Source organism: Phaethon lepturus, unplaced genomic scaffold (genome assembly GCF_000687285.1).
Source record: "Phaethon lepturus isolate BGI_N335 unplaced genomic scaffold, ASM68728v1 scaffold6427, whole genome shotgun sequence".
NCBI lineage: Eukaryota > Metazoa > Chordata > Aves > Phaethontiformes > Phaethontidae > Phaethon > Phaethon lepturus.
The window spans coordinates 10404-25965 of NW_010549692.1; the positions used below are offsets into that span (position 1 = coordinate 10404).

Sequence of the window (15562 nt, forward strand, 5' to 3'; positions counted from 1 at the left end):
TAAATTAAACTGGATTTGACATTTGTAATACTTTACTTTAAAAACTGCTCTCCTGTAAAAAAAATATACTTTCTTCACCTAAAAATATCCTACAAAAAAATCTTACCCATTAAACTTACTAAATCACCTTCAGGTTTACATTAGAACCTAACTGTTGTTTGACTACAATACTGTAAAGCAGGCCTAGGAGGTGGGACTTCATACTGATAAAGTCAGCCGATACATAGGACATTTTAAAATTGTGACTTGTTTTCTAAAACCCCCCCTTGTCTTTTTCACAGCTAATATTTTCACAATAAACACAGCCAAACGTAAAAATGTTAATGTACAAATTGTGAAATTCTGTTAATTCCCAACAAAATATTTTTGTATATAATAAAGATTTAATATGGAAAAAATGTAATTGGCTTTTTTCCTGATATTTTTGGTCATACTCTGTTTCTGAACACATCTGCCTTTTATCTTTAACCAAGCCTTTACTGCTGAAAATCCACACCAACACACAAAGTATTTTCTGCTCGGACACTGACATAGTGGGCTAGTAGCAAATATTATACTGACCAACTCATCTGCACAGATGGGGCTTTGCACTGCGTGCTGCTTTGTGGGTTTGGGTTTTTTTTGTGTGTGTGGTTTTTCCTTGTTTTAAGAGTAGCAGGCCTCACAGGTACACAGGCACTGCTAGTAGAGCATGTTTGGGCCTAGTTTAGTGCTCAAAGTTCAGAAACTTTTTGGTTGGTCTTGTTTCGCTTGCTCTTCTTGAATGCACCGAATCCTCATTCAGTGTATAGAGCTCTGGGGGCCTCTTCAACCATCCCATAAATCCCATTGCTGAATTTGGGCTCCTTATTTTCTGAGCACTGCTGCATTAAGGGAGCCGGTCTCCTGGGCCCATGCTGCAATTAGCCAGCAGCCAAAAGCCCAAGGGACTCCGGACCGCAGCTTGTAGAGCAGAGGGAAGCAACATTTTGGGGAGGGAAGTCAGGGTGTGAAATCAAACCTTTTACGAGACAAGCTCCAGCCTTCTCTGAAGGACCCTACAGCCCTTTCACTACCTCTGCTTTCTAGGGATGGCCTGTGTGAGGCCAGCCTCCCACAAGAAATGGCTGTTTTATCTAAGATACAGTGGATGCGTATCCACCTCTTCTAAAGTGGATTCTGAAAGAATTTGGTTCAGTGCAGCTTAGGCTAGGCCTCTGAAGAGCCTACACTCATTTAGCTTAGGGAAAGGCAAGACAAGAGTTACTTGGAAATGGTGCTTTTGCTGTTCTTCATTTCCCCAGTCTGAGCTATTTTTAATATTAATGAGCATAAGGATCCTGCTTTAAAGAGCATGAAGAAAAAACTGGGGGGAAAATGATGAACGTATGAACTGCCTTAGTGTTTCTCCCCCGTGCCCTCAATCTGTGCTGCTCACTCAGTTCTTCTAAAAAGGCCACCCTAACCTACCCAACCCGGACCTGTTTGTCTAGAGGTGCTTCTGTGGTCACAGAAGAGCTGCCAAATGGAGGGAAGCTGGGAAACCTCTCCACAAAGAGCACATAAAAGGACAGAGCCAAGACAAGTGCAACCAATGGCTTCTGCAGACAAACTGATGAATCCTGCCATCCTGAAAGTATGGCAGCAGGTGAGGCGAGGAGCCAAGAGACCCAAGCAACCTTTGTGGCTAGCAGTCTGGGGTCCCTGGGGCACACCACTGTTTGCCCAAGTGTCTCTCACATTGTGCAAGTCCGAGTCTGCCCCGACCTCTGCATCTGCCTCGCTGAGCAGAGGCCCCACTGTCCCTGCAACCCCTCTTCTCTGGGCATCAGCAACCTTTATACTCCTCAGCCTGAACCTGTCGGTGGATTTTGCTGAAGCAAGAGACTAACCTACATCTGAAAGATTGTAGCAGGAAACAAACAAAACCTTTTCTTTTTTTCACGTTGTTTCTGTAGAACACGTAAGGCATGTTGGGGTTTTTTTCCTCTTTAAACAAATTCCCTCCTACATGTACAACAGAGCACGCACACCCTGAAAGCAGTTTGGCAGTGCAGCACACACAATGCTTACACCAAAACTCTGTAAGAAAGATCAGAGCCTGTGGACAGTGGCACTACATGGATGCCCACATGACCTTTGCTCTCTGTGTGCACCATCTTTCAAGGCCAAGAGAATGACTGGAATCCCCCCCAAAAGAACAATAAAAATGTTGATAAATTATTCTGCTGTTTTGACATAATATTTAATACAAACCTTTAAATAAATTAGTTCGTTACAGAGGCAACTTTTGAGTAGCTGCTAGCAAAAGACTATGTTTTCATTTACAGACACACGTGACTCCCAGAAGCAGGGTAAGGAGCTTCCACTCCCCTAAGGACATTTACACCCACACCAGTGCAAGGTTCAGGCAACACCATCAGCTTCCTTTCACAGACGAGACACAAAAACGCCGCCAGCTCAGTGTGCAAGGCGCTCCTGCGCTCCAGGGCATGGTAAGGCACCACGGTGCTTTTCTGCAAAGTCCACTGGCTCAGGGGGAGCTGAACTGATGTAAGTTTTTAAAAGATCTCTTAAACAATCTGCTCAAGACCGCATGGGAACAGCGCAGACTCCCAACCCACTCGCTAAGCTGCAGGGCCTGGTTACTGATCGCTCCCCCACCGCTGCCTGCTTGTTTGCCTGTCAGCCATCTCACAATCTTACCTGAAAGCACTGACATTCCACTAACCCAGAACATCATCTTCCCAAGCCTGTACTTACAGTGATCTCTGCTGTATTTCTCTCCCATCCACATGATTACAAAAAAATCACAACTAAAAAAAAAGAAAGGCAAAGCAGTTCAAAGCACAAAGTGCTTTACTAACACTTTGCCGTTAGTCAAAGAAACAAGCAAAACATCTGCCCTCGAAATGTCAGATGGGTAAAATGATCATTTTTGTGGAGTGTAGCCGGGACACTTCAGGGGCACACACCAAAAGGCATCACTATATCTCTCTGAAAGTTCAGAACACAATTTAAACAGCTGGAACTTGCTAAGGTGAGTAAAAACTTACTAGAAAACAGAGAAATGCTGTACAGAGGCATAAATCCCTAAGGTGGTCTTAGCTTTTGAAAAGAGTTTTTTTTATTTCCTGCAGTGTGCAGTTCACATCTGTAAAGCCAAACTATACTTAATAAATGAAAACCTAATCAAGTACCTCTTTGAGAGCCCTCCATTCCACTTGCTCCAGAGTGAAGGCATTCTGCACATTGTCTTAAACAAGCAAAACATTAACTGTGTTGCAGAACCCTGGACTTCCACAGCCTGCTTGTTTGCTTGCTTACAAAAAGCAGTTTGTGCTTTGTGGTTTTCTCCCATGCATACTAATGCGAGCAAGCAGGCTTCTACTGCCCTGCAGATCTGACGACTACCAGAATACCTATGTTCAATTTCTGTTCCAGGCTTATCTTTTTTCTCTTTCTCCCTTCATCCCTTACTTACAAATGCTCCACTGCAGACGTACCTCAGTGAAGCCGCAGAGTGGCAGCACACCTGACGGCGGTGCAGAGTGCTCACCCCCAGCATGCCGAGTCCACCCTGGCCTCCACAACCCCTGGCTGGACTGCTCCAAGTACCCAACTGAGTGGCTCTACTGCTAGCTCAAACACACCAACGCTACACTGCAGAGCTACAGAAATACAAACAAGCTACAGCAGTAACTGGATACTCAGCAAAGCTCCTACACATTCCCACCTAAAGCATAAAAACCGTACAAGGCAACATAAAGAACAAGTGGGAAGAATCTAGGTTCTTTCATAGTTACAACTTTTACAGAAGACTCTGTCATTTCCAAATTAATGTTTGATGAAGCAAACAGCCTTTGCACAACATCAAATCTTCCTCTGTCAGTGAGGGACGCCACCAAAGGACTGCTCAGCGCCACGGTGCCATCGGCTGAAGTGATATTGGGCTGTATTCATGAGAGAGAACAGAAGACAAAGACATCAAAGAGGCTTTCCAAGCGGTGCTGTTCCTGCCATCGCGTAGCTCAGTTCTTTCTTACAAAACCACTAGAGAGCTTACAAGGCAGTGGCAAAAGGGTGAGATTCCCTTTACTACTAGCCTTGACAGGTACGATGTACTCATCCTGAACCAAAGCTCTACTGCAGCCTTTAAGGAGAAAGGTGTCTCCTACCATGTCCCTTCCCCCAGTTCAACTTCTCTCACTGCAGATCACACTTAACTCTCACTCTTACTCGAAGCAGACAGTAGCACTCCCCTTGCACCTACACGTTTAAAGGTTTTTACTATTATTTTTGTCAGTGAGCTTAAAAAGCTTAAAAAAAGCCCTGCCTCTTTCCTTTAGCAGTTTCAATGAATGGCCTCAGAGTTTTGGAACTTCAGGATTTGCCAAGGCCCAAGCACTGCTGCTAAAGTGAAATTTGTTTCCCAAGGGCAGGTGATTACTGTTACTGAGATTTTAAAACAGACTGGTAAGACTATCAGTAAATTAAAATTAGAGCCTGAGTTACAATTTTCTTTTGCTCACAGCCCATGAAATCTCCCAAATACAGACATGGTTTAGAAGGTATCCTCTGGCAGTAAATTACCTGCATCGTTTGCCACTGTCAGACTCTGACCTTGCCTAAGCAATGCCTACAGCTGAAATTCACACTAGAGCTTGACATCATCTTTATTGGGCGAGAAACACAGCAAGGCAGAGAACACAGTCATTACTGCTGCTGGGGCCCACATGCTACACAGTCACATTTTGATTACTCACCAAACAACACAATGCTGGAACAACCTGAAGATCACAGCAGGCACGCAGCAGGAGAAGAGTGTAATCAGACAGTTCTGTGAAGGAAACATTAAAAGGGAAAGATTGGTTCCAGTGAACAGTGCACAAGGCTGGCTGCTGGAAAGGGGAATTTCTTAACAGTGACTTCTGTTACAGGGTTCTCCTGCTGAGCAAAGACAAATGAGCTGCATTTGTGAGGGCCCCCCGCAGGTACAGCACCTCGTGAAATGGACACTGGAGACCAAAGCGATTCAATGCTGAGGACAGCACTTGAGTTGTCACAAGTGCTCAGCTGGACATTTGGAAGAGGCTGATCCAGCCCTTTCCTGCCTGCTTTCTTGGAGCACAGAATAGAACGGGATGGGCACTGGGTAGAAGCTCCACACTGACTATCCCTGTCCTTGAGAAAAGGCAGCTTGTAGGAAAGGGGATTTCCTCCCCACCATTCTGTCTCGTCCCTAAGTATCTCCCCTGTGTTTCACTCCGAGTCTGCAGGCTGGATGAATGATTTATACCTTGAATAAAACAAGAACCTCCGCTCTCGAAATCTGTATGAGATGCTGCCTTCAGCAAAAACACCATTTGAGAGGAATGACACAGCTGAGACTGCCTTGGGGCAGGGAGATGGACTAAATGATCCCTGTGGTGTCCTTCAACTCTGTAACTCTCTAACTCAAAGGCTGTAATTCCTAATAGAAGCAACAAGTATAAACCAGCTATATTTAGAATCATAAAATCATAGCAGCAGGTATTACATCCAAAGCCAGGTGAAAATGCAACACACTCAATTAACTGCACCCTGCTGTTAACAGCAGCTGACAAGTGTTACCACATCAGCAGGTTTCTGTTTTCTGTTTCTTTTCTGTCTCCACAAATGGGTGGTACTCTGCTTATATGGGTGCACCTACCTGGGTACTGTGCATATATGGATGCACACTGACATTCTGCTGCACAGTGCCAAATCCAACTAATACCACATTGGACTTCCCTTTGTTATCTTAATGTCAAGAAATTCTTTATATATGAGAGAGAGGAGAAAAAGCCCAGAAAGCCTGTCCTGGACTTTGCGGGTAACTTTTAATTAACACTGTGGTGCCAACTAGATTGTGAGGATGGCATTTGTTTGACATTTATGTTTAATCTCCTTTTTCAGCAGTTGCAAAACAACTCTCTAATTACAGTGTCGCTATGTTAAATTCATTTTTGCTAAATATAGTCTGCACCTCAACAATATATGCTGTTACACAGAACACCTAATTTGTAATTCTCAGCATTTAGGCCACAAGAACAGAAATTAGCTTGCCAAACTGGAAATACCCACATTCAGCAGAAAGTAGAGCTGAGCAATCTTGGAGGAACATGTATTTTACAAGCAAAAAATCTGTCAGTGATTGAGGGCTGAATTTAATTCACAGCCAGGAACGCTAAGCATGGTATACCAAACCCATAAAAAGGAACAGAACAAAATATGTTCACTCAGCTCACCAACTGCTCAAAAAGAGCCATAAACGCTTTAACACAGAGGTAGCTTCTAACAGGAAAATAATAAAAAAGGGCTCTGCTCTTCATTCACAACATACCAGAGACAGCACTGATGAGGAGGTGAGCAGCTGAGAAGAGTTCTTTATCCTGAGGCTGATACTTCTGCAACAGCAGCTCACTCTGTAAACTGCACCCTAAGAGCTGCAAGAAGTCATGGAGGTCTTGTTGTTGTGCAGGTTTTAACTCCTTCAGATTTGGCTTGTTTCCGGTACAGATATCATCTAACTGGAAGCAAAAGAGTAAGTAAAACTTCTTGAAAAGAAAAAAGTTCAAGCAAAAGAGAATACTAGCTCTATGCTGAAATTACTTTTAGGAAGCAAGCAAAAGTTTCTTCATCTTACCACGTCCTCCAGGGCAGTTACCATTTCTTCATGGAGCAAGAGTTCACAAAGGGCTTTATATAAAGCTCTCTGCTTGTCTTCCGGCAGCTTCACAAAGGGCTGGAACTGAGTCTTCAACCGTGACACATCTTTCCCAAGAAAGCAGTAAAAAGCAAAAGTAAGTATTTCTACACAAATGCCAGTAAAAACAGCTAATATTTTTTTGCTGTGGGTTTCATAAGGTCATTTATTGCCACATCTTGACATCCTGATTTCCATCAGCACAAGTTATAATGCAAGGCTGGAACACATCCGATTACGTTTCCCTAATGAGCCAATGAAGCGGCATCAATGCAAATTCCAAGAAAGAACAGCTACCAAGGATCAACAGTCAGTGTTCAGTATTTTCAATATTTTAGATGTCAGTTTTTTAATGTTAACTGAACTAATCATAAACTAAATTTCTCACTTGAAAGTTCATCTCCAGAGGATGTTCATTTATAACATATAAGGCAGAATGAAAAGTTCTGCTCATAACCTTACTTCTTAATCTGCACGTTAATAGGAATTACAAAGTCAATGGTATGAATCCACACACAGAATTAAAAGTTCCTATTATGAGGACAATAACAATTTAGCGTCACATTTCATCAGGTTTACACCCCTTCACCTCTGATCTAAAAAGACTTATTACAAAAATCAGGATAAAAATCTCTTCATTAAAAATACTGAATCCATTACAATACATACAACAGAAGCACAAGAGTTGACTGCACTTCTTTCCCCACAATTCAACTATAACACTAAACCAAAATGTTTTATGACATCGAATTACCACTTTGCTAAAAAAAAGTAAGTTTTCATGTCAATAATACCAACTGGAAGATTGGAATGTGTTTTTCCACATTCCAAAAATATGGGCACGCAAGTGTGCTTAACCTTGTTTAAAAGAAATTTCCCTTCATGTCACTCCAGTCAAGAAACACACTCTCTTTAAAGATGCCTTTTATATCTAAAAATTACTTCACTGGGCTAGAGGGGAAACCCAGCCACAGGCAAATATTTTTTGTACCTAATGCAATCATATGACTGTCTATACAAATAACAGAAGAAGAAACCTACTTTAAATTGCTTTAGTAGAAACAATTTTTATTTTTTTTTTTTTTCCAAGAGACAGTTCAGGTTAATTAAAAGAAACCTCAAAGGCTTTTAAGCAAGAAAGGCACAAAGGTATGTTAGGCTAAAACAAAACACAAAACTGTGGCATACCATTCTTTCACAAATAAGTGTTTTTTAGATACACAGGGAGACAAAGTTATTCCTTTCAAGCAAGTTTACATTGGAGAATGACAGAAGTTATTTCAGGACAACAAATATCTATTTTGGTCACAGTTAGTCTACTGAACAGCCATGAACAAAGAGTGAAATTTAGAGATAACAAAAGTGATGTTCATCGTTAGAACCAGCTGTAAGAACTCTACCAAGAACTGATTAAAAGGTGTTCTGAGGCCTTGATTTGTTTTTTCCTTTTTTCATTCCTCTGGTGACAATCCTGCCCCCTCCTTCCACACCCCAACAATAAAGAGGTTGCGCCTGGGTCATTATACCAATTTGCAAACTTTCATTTAAATCACATTTTAATTTTGTCAGCCTTAGTTGATACCGAAGATTTCTATAAAGTTTCCCAGAAAATAATGAGTTTAAGTGAAGGCGGGGGAGAGGTCTTTGTAATTCTTGAGACTTAATATAACCTTTAACTGAGAAGCTTTACTGAGAGCATTTTCCAAATGATGAAAAAAATATTTTCAGCGAACCTTTCTGAATGAAAGCATAAATCATCACTAATCTTATAGAGCTTATCTGGAACGTAACAGAACTGGCATAAAAACCTGATTTTGTAAAATCGTATTTATGACACAGGGATTCAGGATGTTTCTAGGTAACAGTCCACTGCCTATACCTGTTGCAGAAGTAGATTCTTCTATTCTTTCAGTGCATTTCCCCAAGAGTTCCTGATACGGGCTACTAAAATCAACTAACATAATTTCTTATGTACTATTGTACCAGATTATTTCCTCCTATCATGTTGCTTAACTCATTGTAATGTAGTCATTTATAGCATTTCTGGTAATACCTTGTTTCAATACACTTAAAGAAGCATCACTGGGAATGAGGTTTTTAGCCCCAGAGTACATCTCATTATCAACAGCATCTGGCTGATAGAGAAATGAAGCATCTCTGAATAGCGCTGAATGGGGATAAGTTGAGCCTTCTGTGCTTTCTTTTTCAAAACCTCCTTGCTGTTCATCTAGCAGACAGAATTCTGTAATTAGAAATTCAATTAAAAAATATTAATAAAATACACAAGCGATTACCGAATGAGATGCTAGTTTGTATTATCTACTGTTCTCGCATGTGATTTCTCCACGTCTCATGCCTCTTCTAGATGGGAAGAATGCCAATGGTTGCTATGTATGCGAATTATCAAGTGTTGCTGCAGCCCTGATGTTTGGTACAGTGCGCACAGACAAAGGTCCTATGGTGCAGCTACCAACTACAAAATGTGACACCAGCTCCTGAGAATTAAAGAAATGCAGAGAGCAAATAATTTCTCACTGACACTGTAAACCTGAATGCTGCATACAAGAGATGCAGGTATGAATTCTTCACATCTTCTACCAGTTAAGAGATGTACTGTAATGCGGGCTACAGGATCCACTCATGATGGAGACACATGAAAGCAATTTCTGCAATTCATATGAAATCTGAGAGTCCCTCACAGAACTTCTTCTGGTCATGGCACTGACAGATTCCACTTTCTGAGCCAAGCCACAGGTTCATTCTCAAATCCTCCAGATGAGTGGAAAATGGGGGGCTTTTCAGAGCCTCTAAAGGACTTCACCCAGGTGTGTTCACTAACAGAATCACTCTGCAATATACTGTCTCTTTGAAATAACTTAACAAAGAAAATAACACACCCTGGCTGGATTACCCTTTCTGCTTCATCTTCTTGATGAGCACTGGCCTACGTCCCCCAAACAGGACTTCAGATTTCCTGCCACCCCAGTGCTCCCCAACTAAGGCAACTAAGCCAAGGGACTCCTGGAAGGTACACAGGGAGCCTTTGTAAGAGTCATGCTGAGAAGTCTGGAACATCAAGTTCTGTGCTCATGTGTCCAATATTGTGCCCCAAAGATATATAGGGCTTTGATTATATTCTGCATATTTTGATCACCTTTTATTTGCTCAATTGCAAGATTTGAAACTGTACCCCTGGCACTCTCAGAAGAATGCAGGCAGGCTAGCAAGAGGAACTCAATTTTACAGTAATGCCTGACAGCAAAGAGAGAGGGGAAAAAAAAAAGTAATCAAGCACAGTGCTCACGTATACCAGGCACAAAACCTAAATATAACCTTCCTCCAGTTGTAAGAGTCTGTCTCACCAAATTAAGGACATTCAAAGCAGATGAGAATGCACGGAGAGCACTCTATGAGCAAAAAGCTTTTTCAAAAGGGACAGCAGAATAAGAAACCTCTGCCACAGAGAAAGACAGATGATAGAGACCTTTATGCCTCCATAGCCCTTCACAGAAAAGGGCGAGCTACAAAGGAGCAAAAAGCAATTAAGACAAATTAAAGAGCTTCCCAAAGCAACAAGACTCTGGACAGCAGCTGAGGCACCGTAAGACCAACACGCTCACGTTGCTTTCACTGAAAATAACAAGGCTTGCACACAAACCCTGAAGGAGGAAGATAGTGCTAATAAAGTCCCTGCCCTTCTAAGGCAGAATGATGCTAACAAGGGAAATCAAGACACAGAATCATGTGAAAAGCTTTAAGAGATACAGATCCTGCTGTTAAATCTTGTAATAGGACTCAATTCAGAGGAAGATACAGGACTCTGAAAGTTTTGTATTAATAGAACTGTTAATTAATTTTGTATCATTAATTTTGTCATACGAACAGAAGGGAAAATAAGTGAATGAAAAGAATATACATAATACTGCGGTATCTTCTCTATTGAAGTCTATTACATCCATCAATGACAAACCTCCACTAGTGTGGTTAGATCTTGTTAGTTATTCAGAAACATTAACAAAAGTGGAAGAAAACCAGAGATGATCAATGAAAACAATCAAAGGCAAAGAGACTCCTTTGCAGGGAGAGCTGAAAAGGACTGTTTAATTTGCACACATTTAAGAGGAAGCAAGTCACACGTATATAGCAATGAACAGAACAAAGCGAATCAGCGAGGTGCTACTATACCTCCTGTTTTGTAAAGCAAGAACAAGAGGACTTGCAGTGAAACTTTAGAGACACAAGACTGCAAAGCCTTTAACAGGAACAGCTTTTACACGTTGTGGAAAATTAGCCTGTAGAAATCAAACAGAATGATTACAGAAAAACATGATGGTAAAGGGATCAGAAAAGGATTAGACCTTTTTTGCTTTCTTTTTTTTGTTTATTTATAAAAATGTCCAAGCATGTCCGGTCATATTAGCCAGAACATTTTAAAGAAAGTTTATATACCATTCTTCCTTACATAGTAACTCAAACACTATCAGTGGCAAAGAAAAAGAAAGAAAGAAACAAAACCAACCAAACAAACTTACATACATCTTATTCCATGATTATCTGTGATGAGAATCCCATTATGTTACACCTGCTATGGTCACTTTCAGTCTCATGTGAAAGAACTACCTTAGTCTCTGGAGTTAACTCCAAAGGCTATTTTTATTTCCATAAACAGACACCGATCATGGCTCAGACATTAAGGAGTTGAAGGTTAGACTCCACCATAATTATTCTTGCTGGCAAATCCTTAATTTTGTTGTTAATTCCTCCACTTTACCTTCTGAATGACAGTCAGGCAAGAGAAGACAGCACAAATCTTTAAAAAATAAAAAAATAGAGGCAAGACATGAAACAAGCTGTGCTGGTTTTGAAGCTTAAAAGACATAACATTATATAAGGAAAAAAAAAAAAAGGAAAAAGAAGCCGAAGTGAAAAAAGAGCAGAGAAATACAGATCATTAACAAGACCCATGTACTATCAGACAGCAGGACATATGTGATTTCTAGATGGAAATTCTTAAGTAGGCTATCAGCTATACAGCTATGCAGTCAGATAGCCTTAATTGCACCTGATCACTCTGAGTTACAGTTCTATTATGACCATGAAGTCAATGCCCTCTGCTGTATCTCTGTGTTCAGTCTATGTCAGAGCAATTCCACATTTCAGAAATTTTTTTACAGGCTACGTGGTATTTATTTATACTCCTGAACCTACAGATGTCCTTAATATCAGAAGTTAGTTGAAGGAGAATCATGGAGAGTACCTTCTGTATTTCTTATCCAAATAAAGTGCATCATAAAGTGGATTAAAATCTCAACTGCACTTCAACGTATCTCCTGTTTCTCTCTACATCAGCCCTTTCCAACTTCCAGCCTTACACACTCCATATGATACCCTTCCTTCTTGCATAACATCCCCTGAAACCTCCTTTAGGACAGGGAGTTTAACTGAGGATAGACAAGACAGAAAAACCCAGGTGATTCTGCAGAGCAGAGTTACTACTGCCCCCCAACGCTAATTTCAACTTTTTTTTTTAACTTGACACCTGAAAGTATTCAACCTGAAATAAGTAACACATAGCCAGAAAACATGACATTTCTGTAACCATTCCGAGAACAATCTATATATGAAAGTGTAAAATAGACAGAAAAGTTTTAATTCCAGTCCTATACTTTATGAATAATTCTTTTTTTAGCATGACTGTTGTCTAAACATTCCTAGTTGAACATTGATTTATATTCAGTTCACTCTCCCTGCCAACAGGTGAAAGCAACAGCATGGGCTGAAAGCCAGCTAGCTAGAAGCAAAATTGCAGAAAAAGACCTGGACAACAAATTCGAGAGGATCAGTGGTGTGCCCTTGCAGCTATTGAAGTTTGCTGCATACTGGGTTGTACCAGCAAGAGCGTAGCTAGCAGATAGATGAAAGCAATTTTTCAATTTGGCAGACTGCATTCAGAGTGCTGGTTTTTGACTCCCCAATACAAGACAGACCTTCACATACTGCAGCAACCTTGCAACAGCCACCAAGATTGCTGAGAGCTAGAGAACATCATGTATGATAAGAGGCTGAAAGACTGGGTTTGTCCAGCTTGGAGAAAATAATTCTAAGGGAGAGCCTTATTGCTACCTACAGCCACCCAGTGGAAGCATTGAGAGAAGACAGAACCAGACCCTTTTGTACGACAACAGGACAAAAGGCAAGAGGCAGAAGTTAAATAAAGGGAAATTCTTGTTAGATATTAAAAAAGAAAAGTTCACCGTGCTGGTGGTAAAACATGAGAACATGCTGCTCAGAGGGGTGACGGAATCTCCTGCCTCCAGAGATACTCAAAATTTCAACAGACAAGGATACAAGCAATCTGATCTAACTCTGAACTTTGATCAAACTTCAAAAGCTGGCCCTGCCTTGAGCTGGGGCTTGAGCTAGACGACCTCCTGTGGTCTCCTGAACCCTAAATTATTCTGAGTTTATGATTTATGCAAACAAATGAAAAAGCATTACTGAATCAGAAGAGCAGCATTTCACAGCACAAATAACTATCAAGGCAATGGAGACCATACAAACAGCATCACCTTCATACACGGGGAAATGCAAAAATCATTGCCAAGCAGACAGCTCTGTCCACAGTTGAACTGCATGCCACAGAAAATGAGCTTTATACTTACCGAACTGGCCACTTTGCTTTATAAACAGTTCAATTACACCATAGGCAATAGTAGTCGCAGGAGGAATTTCAAGGATCACACTAGAGTCCTTCATCATACTTCCTTTTTCACTCACTGAAACCTAGAGGTCAGATTTATTCACTGTTTATCTGATTCAGCTATTGTGTAGCTTTAACACAGAATTAATTAAAGGGGAAAAAATACAGAGAAAGAATGTGCTTTACTCTCCATGACATCTAACTAAAGCACATGTAACATTTGACATCTATGAAAGGAACAAGATGAGCAGTGAGGTAGAAGCACAATGCCAAAAGCAGCTCTCAAACTCTTAGCTACCCTGTCCCAGTACAAAGTTGAGCTCCAGGAGCAGGTTTTGCCACACAAAACAGTGTCACTAGGAAATGGGCACCCACTTCAGTATCCTGCCCTGCCCTCTTCTATCCTGAAACCCCTTTTGCCCTGCTGGAAACTGGTACCAGGAAGGTGGCACTTGCACAGAGGGTTGTTGAACTGCAACTCCCAGATTTCTGCTACTGGAGACACCCTGTACACAGAAGTGATTCATCCGCAGCTTTAAAACAAAAAACAACAACAAAAAGAACACCAAAAACCCCAAACACCCCAAACCTTACAAAGAATGAGCATATGTTTTAACTTTGGTAATTCCTTTTCAATTCATAGGCAATTTTTCAGGTATCCTCACAATGCAGTTAATCTCTACTCCCGTGATTGAAAACAAACAGTTTCTCAATAAATATTAAAACTCAGAAGACACTGCAAACATTTTTGATGAATGATTGCTTGGCTTTTCAAATATATTTGCTTCAGCAATCCTTTCTGCTCTTCAGCTTTCACTGAATTGTTATATATTTGGTTTATGTTCTGCTGTAGGCAGGAATCTACATAGAAACCGAATCACAGTTTGACAGTATTGATGGAAACCACATTCCAGGCTCACACTAAAAGATGGCATCTTTTGCCAGTGAGGCAATGGAAAAAATATTTTACCTTTCTGAAGTTTCACAACTAAGCAGTGCAGTGAGTTCAACATGTTAAGGAAGCATGAAAAATACTCTGAAGTCTATTTGGAGAAATAATAATTTCTTCTCAGATAATCTGCAAATGTTCTATTCCTTGCAGATTTTTAATAAAACTTTTACCTTTACTATTTTTGTACTGCATCCCATCACACCGCCTATTTTTTCTTCTGTCTGGATATGTTCAGATATTGTACACTTCTGAGTTGTTACTATTTTTTCTCTCAAGATGCACAGCACTTCACGTTTTCTTTCTGTTACTTGTTGCAGTAAACTACTATTTAGATTTATTGTTCTGAAAAAGAAAACATCATTAACAACATAAATGCTATAACTGAGAAAAAGCATTTTGTTAATTGCTTGAAAAAGCTTTTATTGTAAAAACAACAACGGTTTCTGTACGAGCAATGTCCTCAAAATTATTATGTCCTCTTATTATCTGGTAGCATTAAATCTGTATTACATAGTAAGTCCCAACACACGTACTGAATTCTTAATTCCTTACTCTGAGCAAAAACAGCAGCTGTCTGGCTACTTTCTAAGCGAAAAAAGAAAGGTAGAACAAAAGACAACTTTAAGCTTCCTGTATAATATGAAAACAAACAGCCAGGCTCATGGACACTGGATTGAACCCTCTGCTGCTGTGAATTCATACTGACATTACCTTGGCCATGGCAGGGGATGCTGACTAACCATTCTCTTCAGAGTCTCATGTTAGCACAAACGGTCTCAGGAAGTCAATGGGTCGTATCTTGCAGTCTTTACTCAAAAGAATGATTTCAACTAAAAAAGTTACCAGGGAGTAAGTACATAAGTACTGCGCTCAAGGTCCGTATTATGAACTCACTGCAGCCTAGCACACTACTGCAGACATTATGCATGCACACACACAATAAAAGTATGTATAGCAGCATAATATGTAATAAGCATGTAATATAGTAGTATAATCCACACATCACAAAACTCTGCTTAGAAAGAGTGAAGTTGCAGTCAAGCTAGTGGAAATTAGGAAATATATAGCAAGCAGTCTTCCAGTCTGATTAGTTTCTCCCTTTGTAACCAAGCCCCACTTTTCCTTACAACAGTTCTCGGTTTGCTTTCTCTTACCTGACCAGATCAAGTCCCATTTCACAGAATCATTAAGGTTGTAAAAGACC

General features: G+C 40.6%; 1 protein-coding gene across 1 annotated transcript; it reads right to left on the minus strand.

Annotated features, from left to right (window-relative positions):
- Positions 1-3701: 3701 nt before the first annotated feature.
- LOC104614636 (non-syndromic hearing impairment protein 5-like) lies at positions 3702-15532 on the minus strand. The gene is made up of 8 exons (XM_010290330.1): positions 15513-15532; positions 14529-14700; positions 13369-13489; positions 8760-8948; positions 6647-6774; positions 6344-6530; positions 4746-4819; positions 3702-3932 (listed from the first exon to the last, which is right to left on the minus strand). The coding sequence occupies exons 1-8, from the start codon at positions 15530-15532 to the stop codon at positions 3702-3704; spliced, it is 1122 nt and encodes a 373-aa protein (XP_010288632.1).
- Positions 15533-15562: the final 30 nt, after the last annotated feature.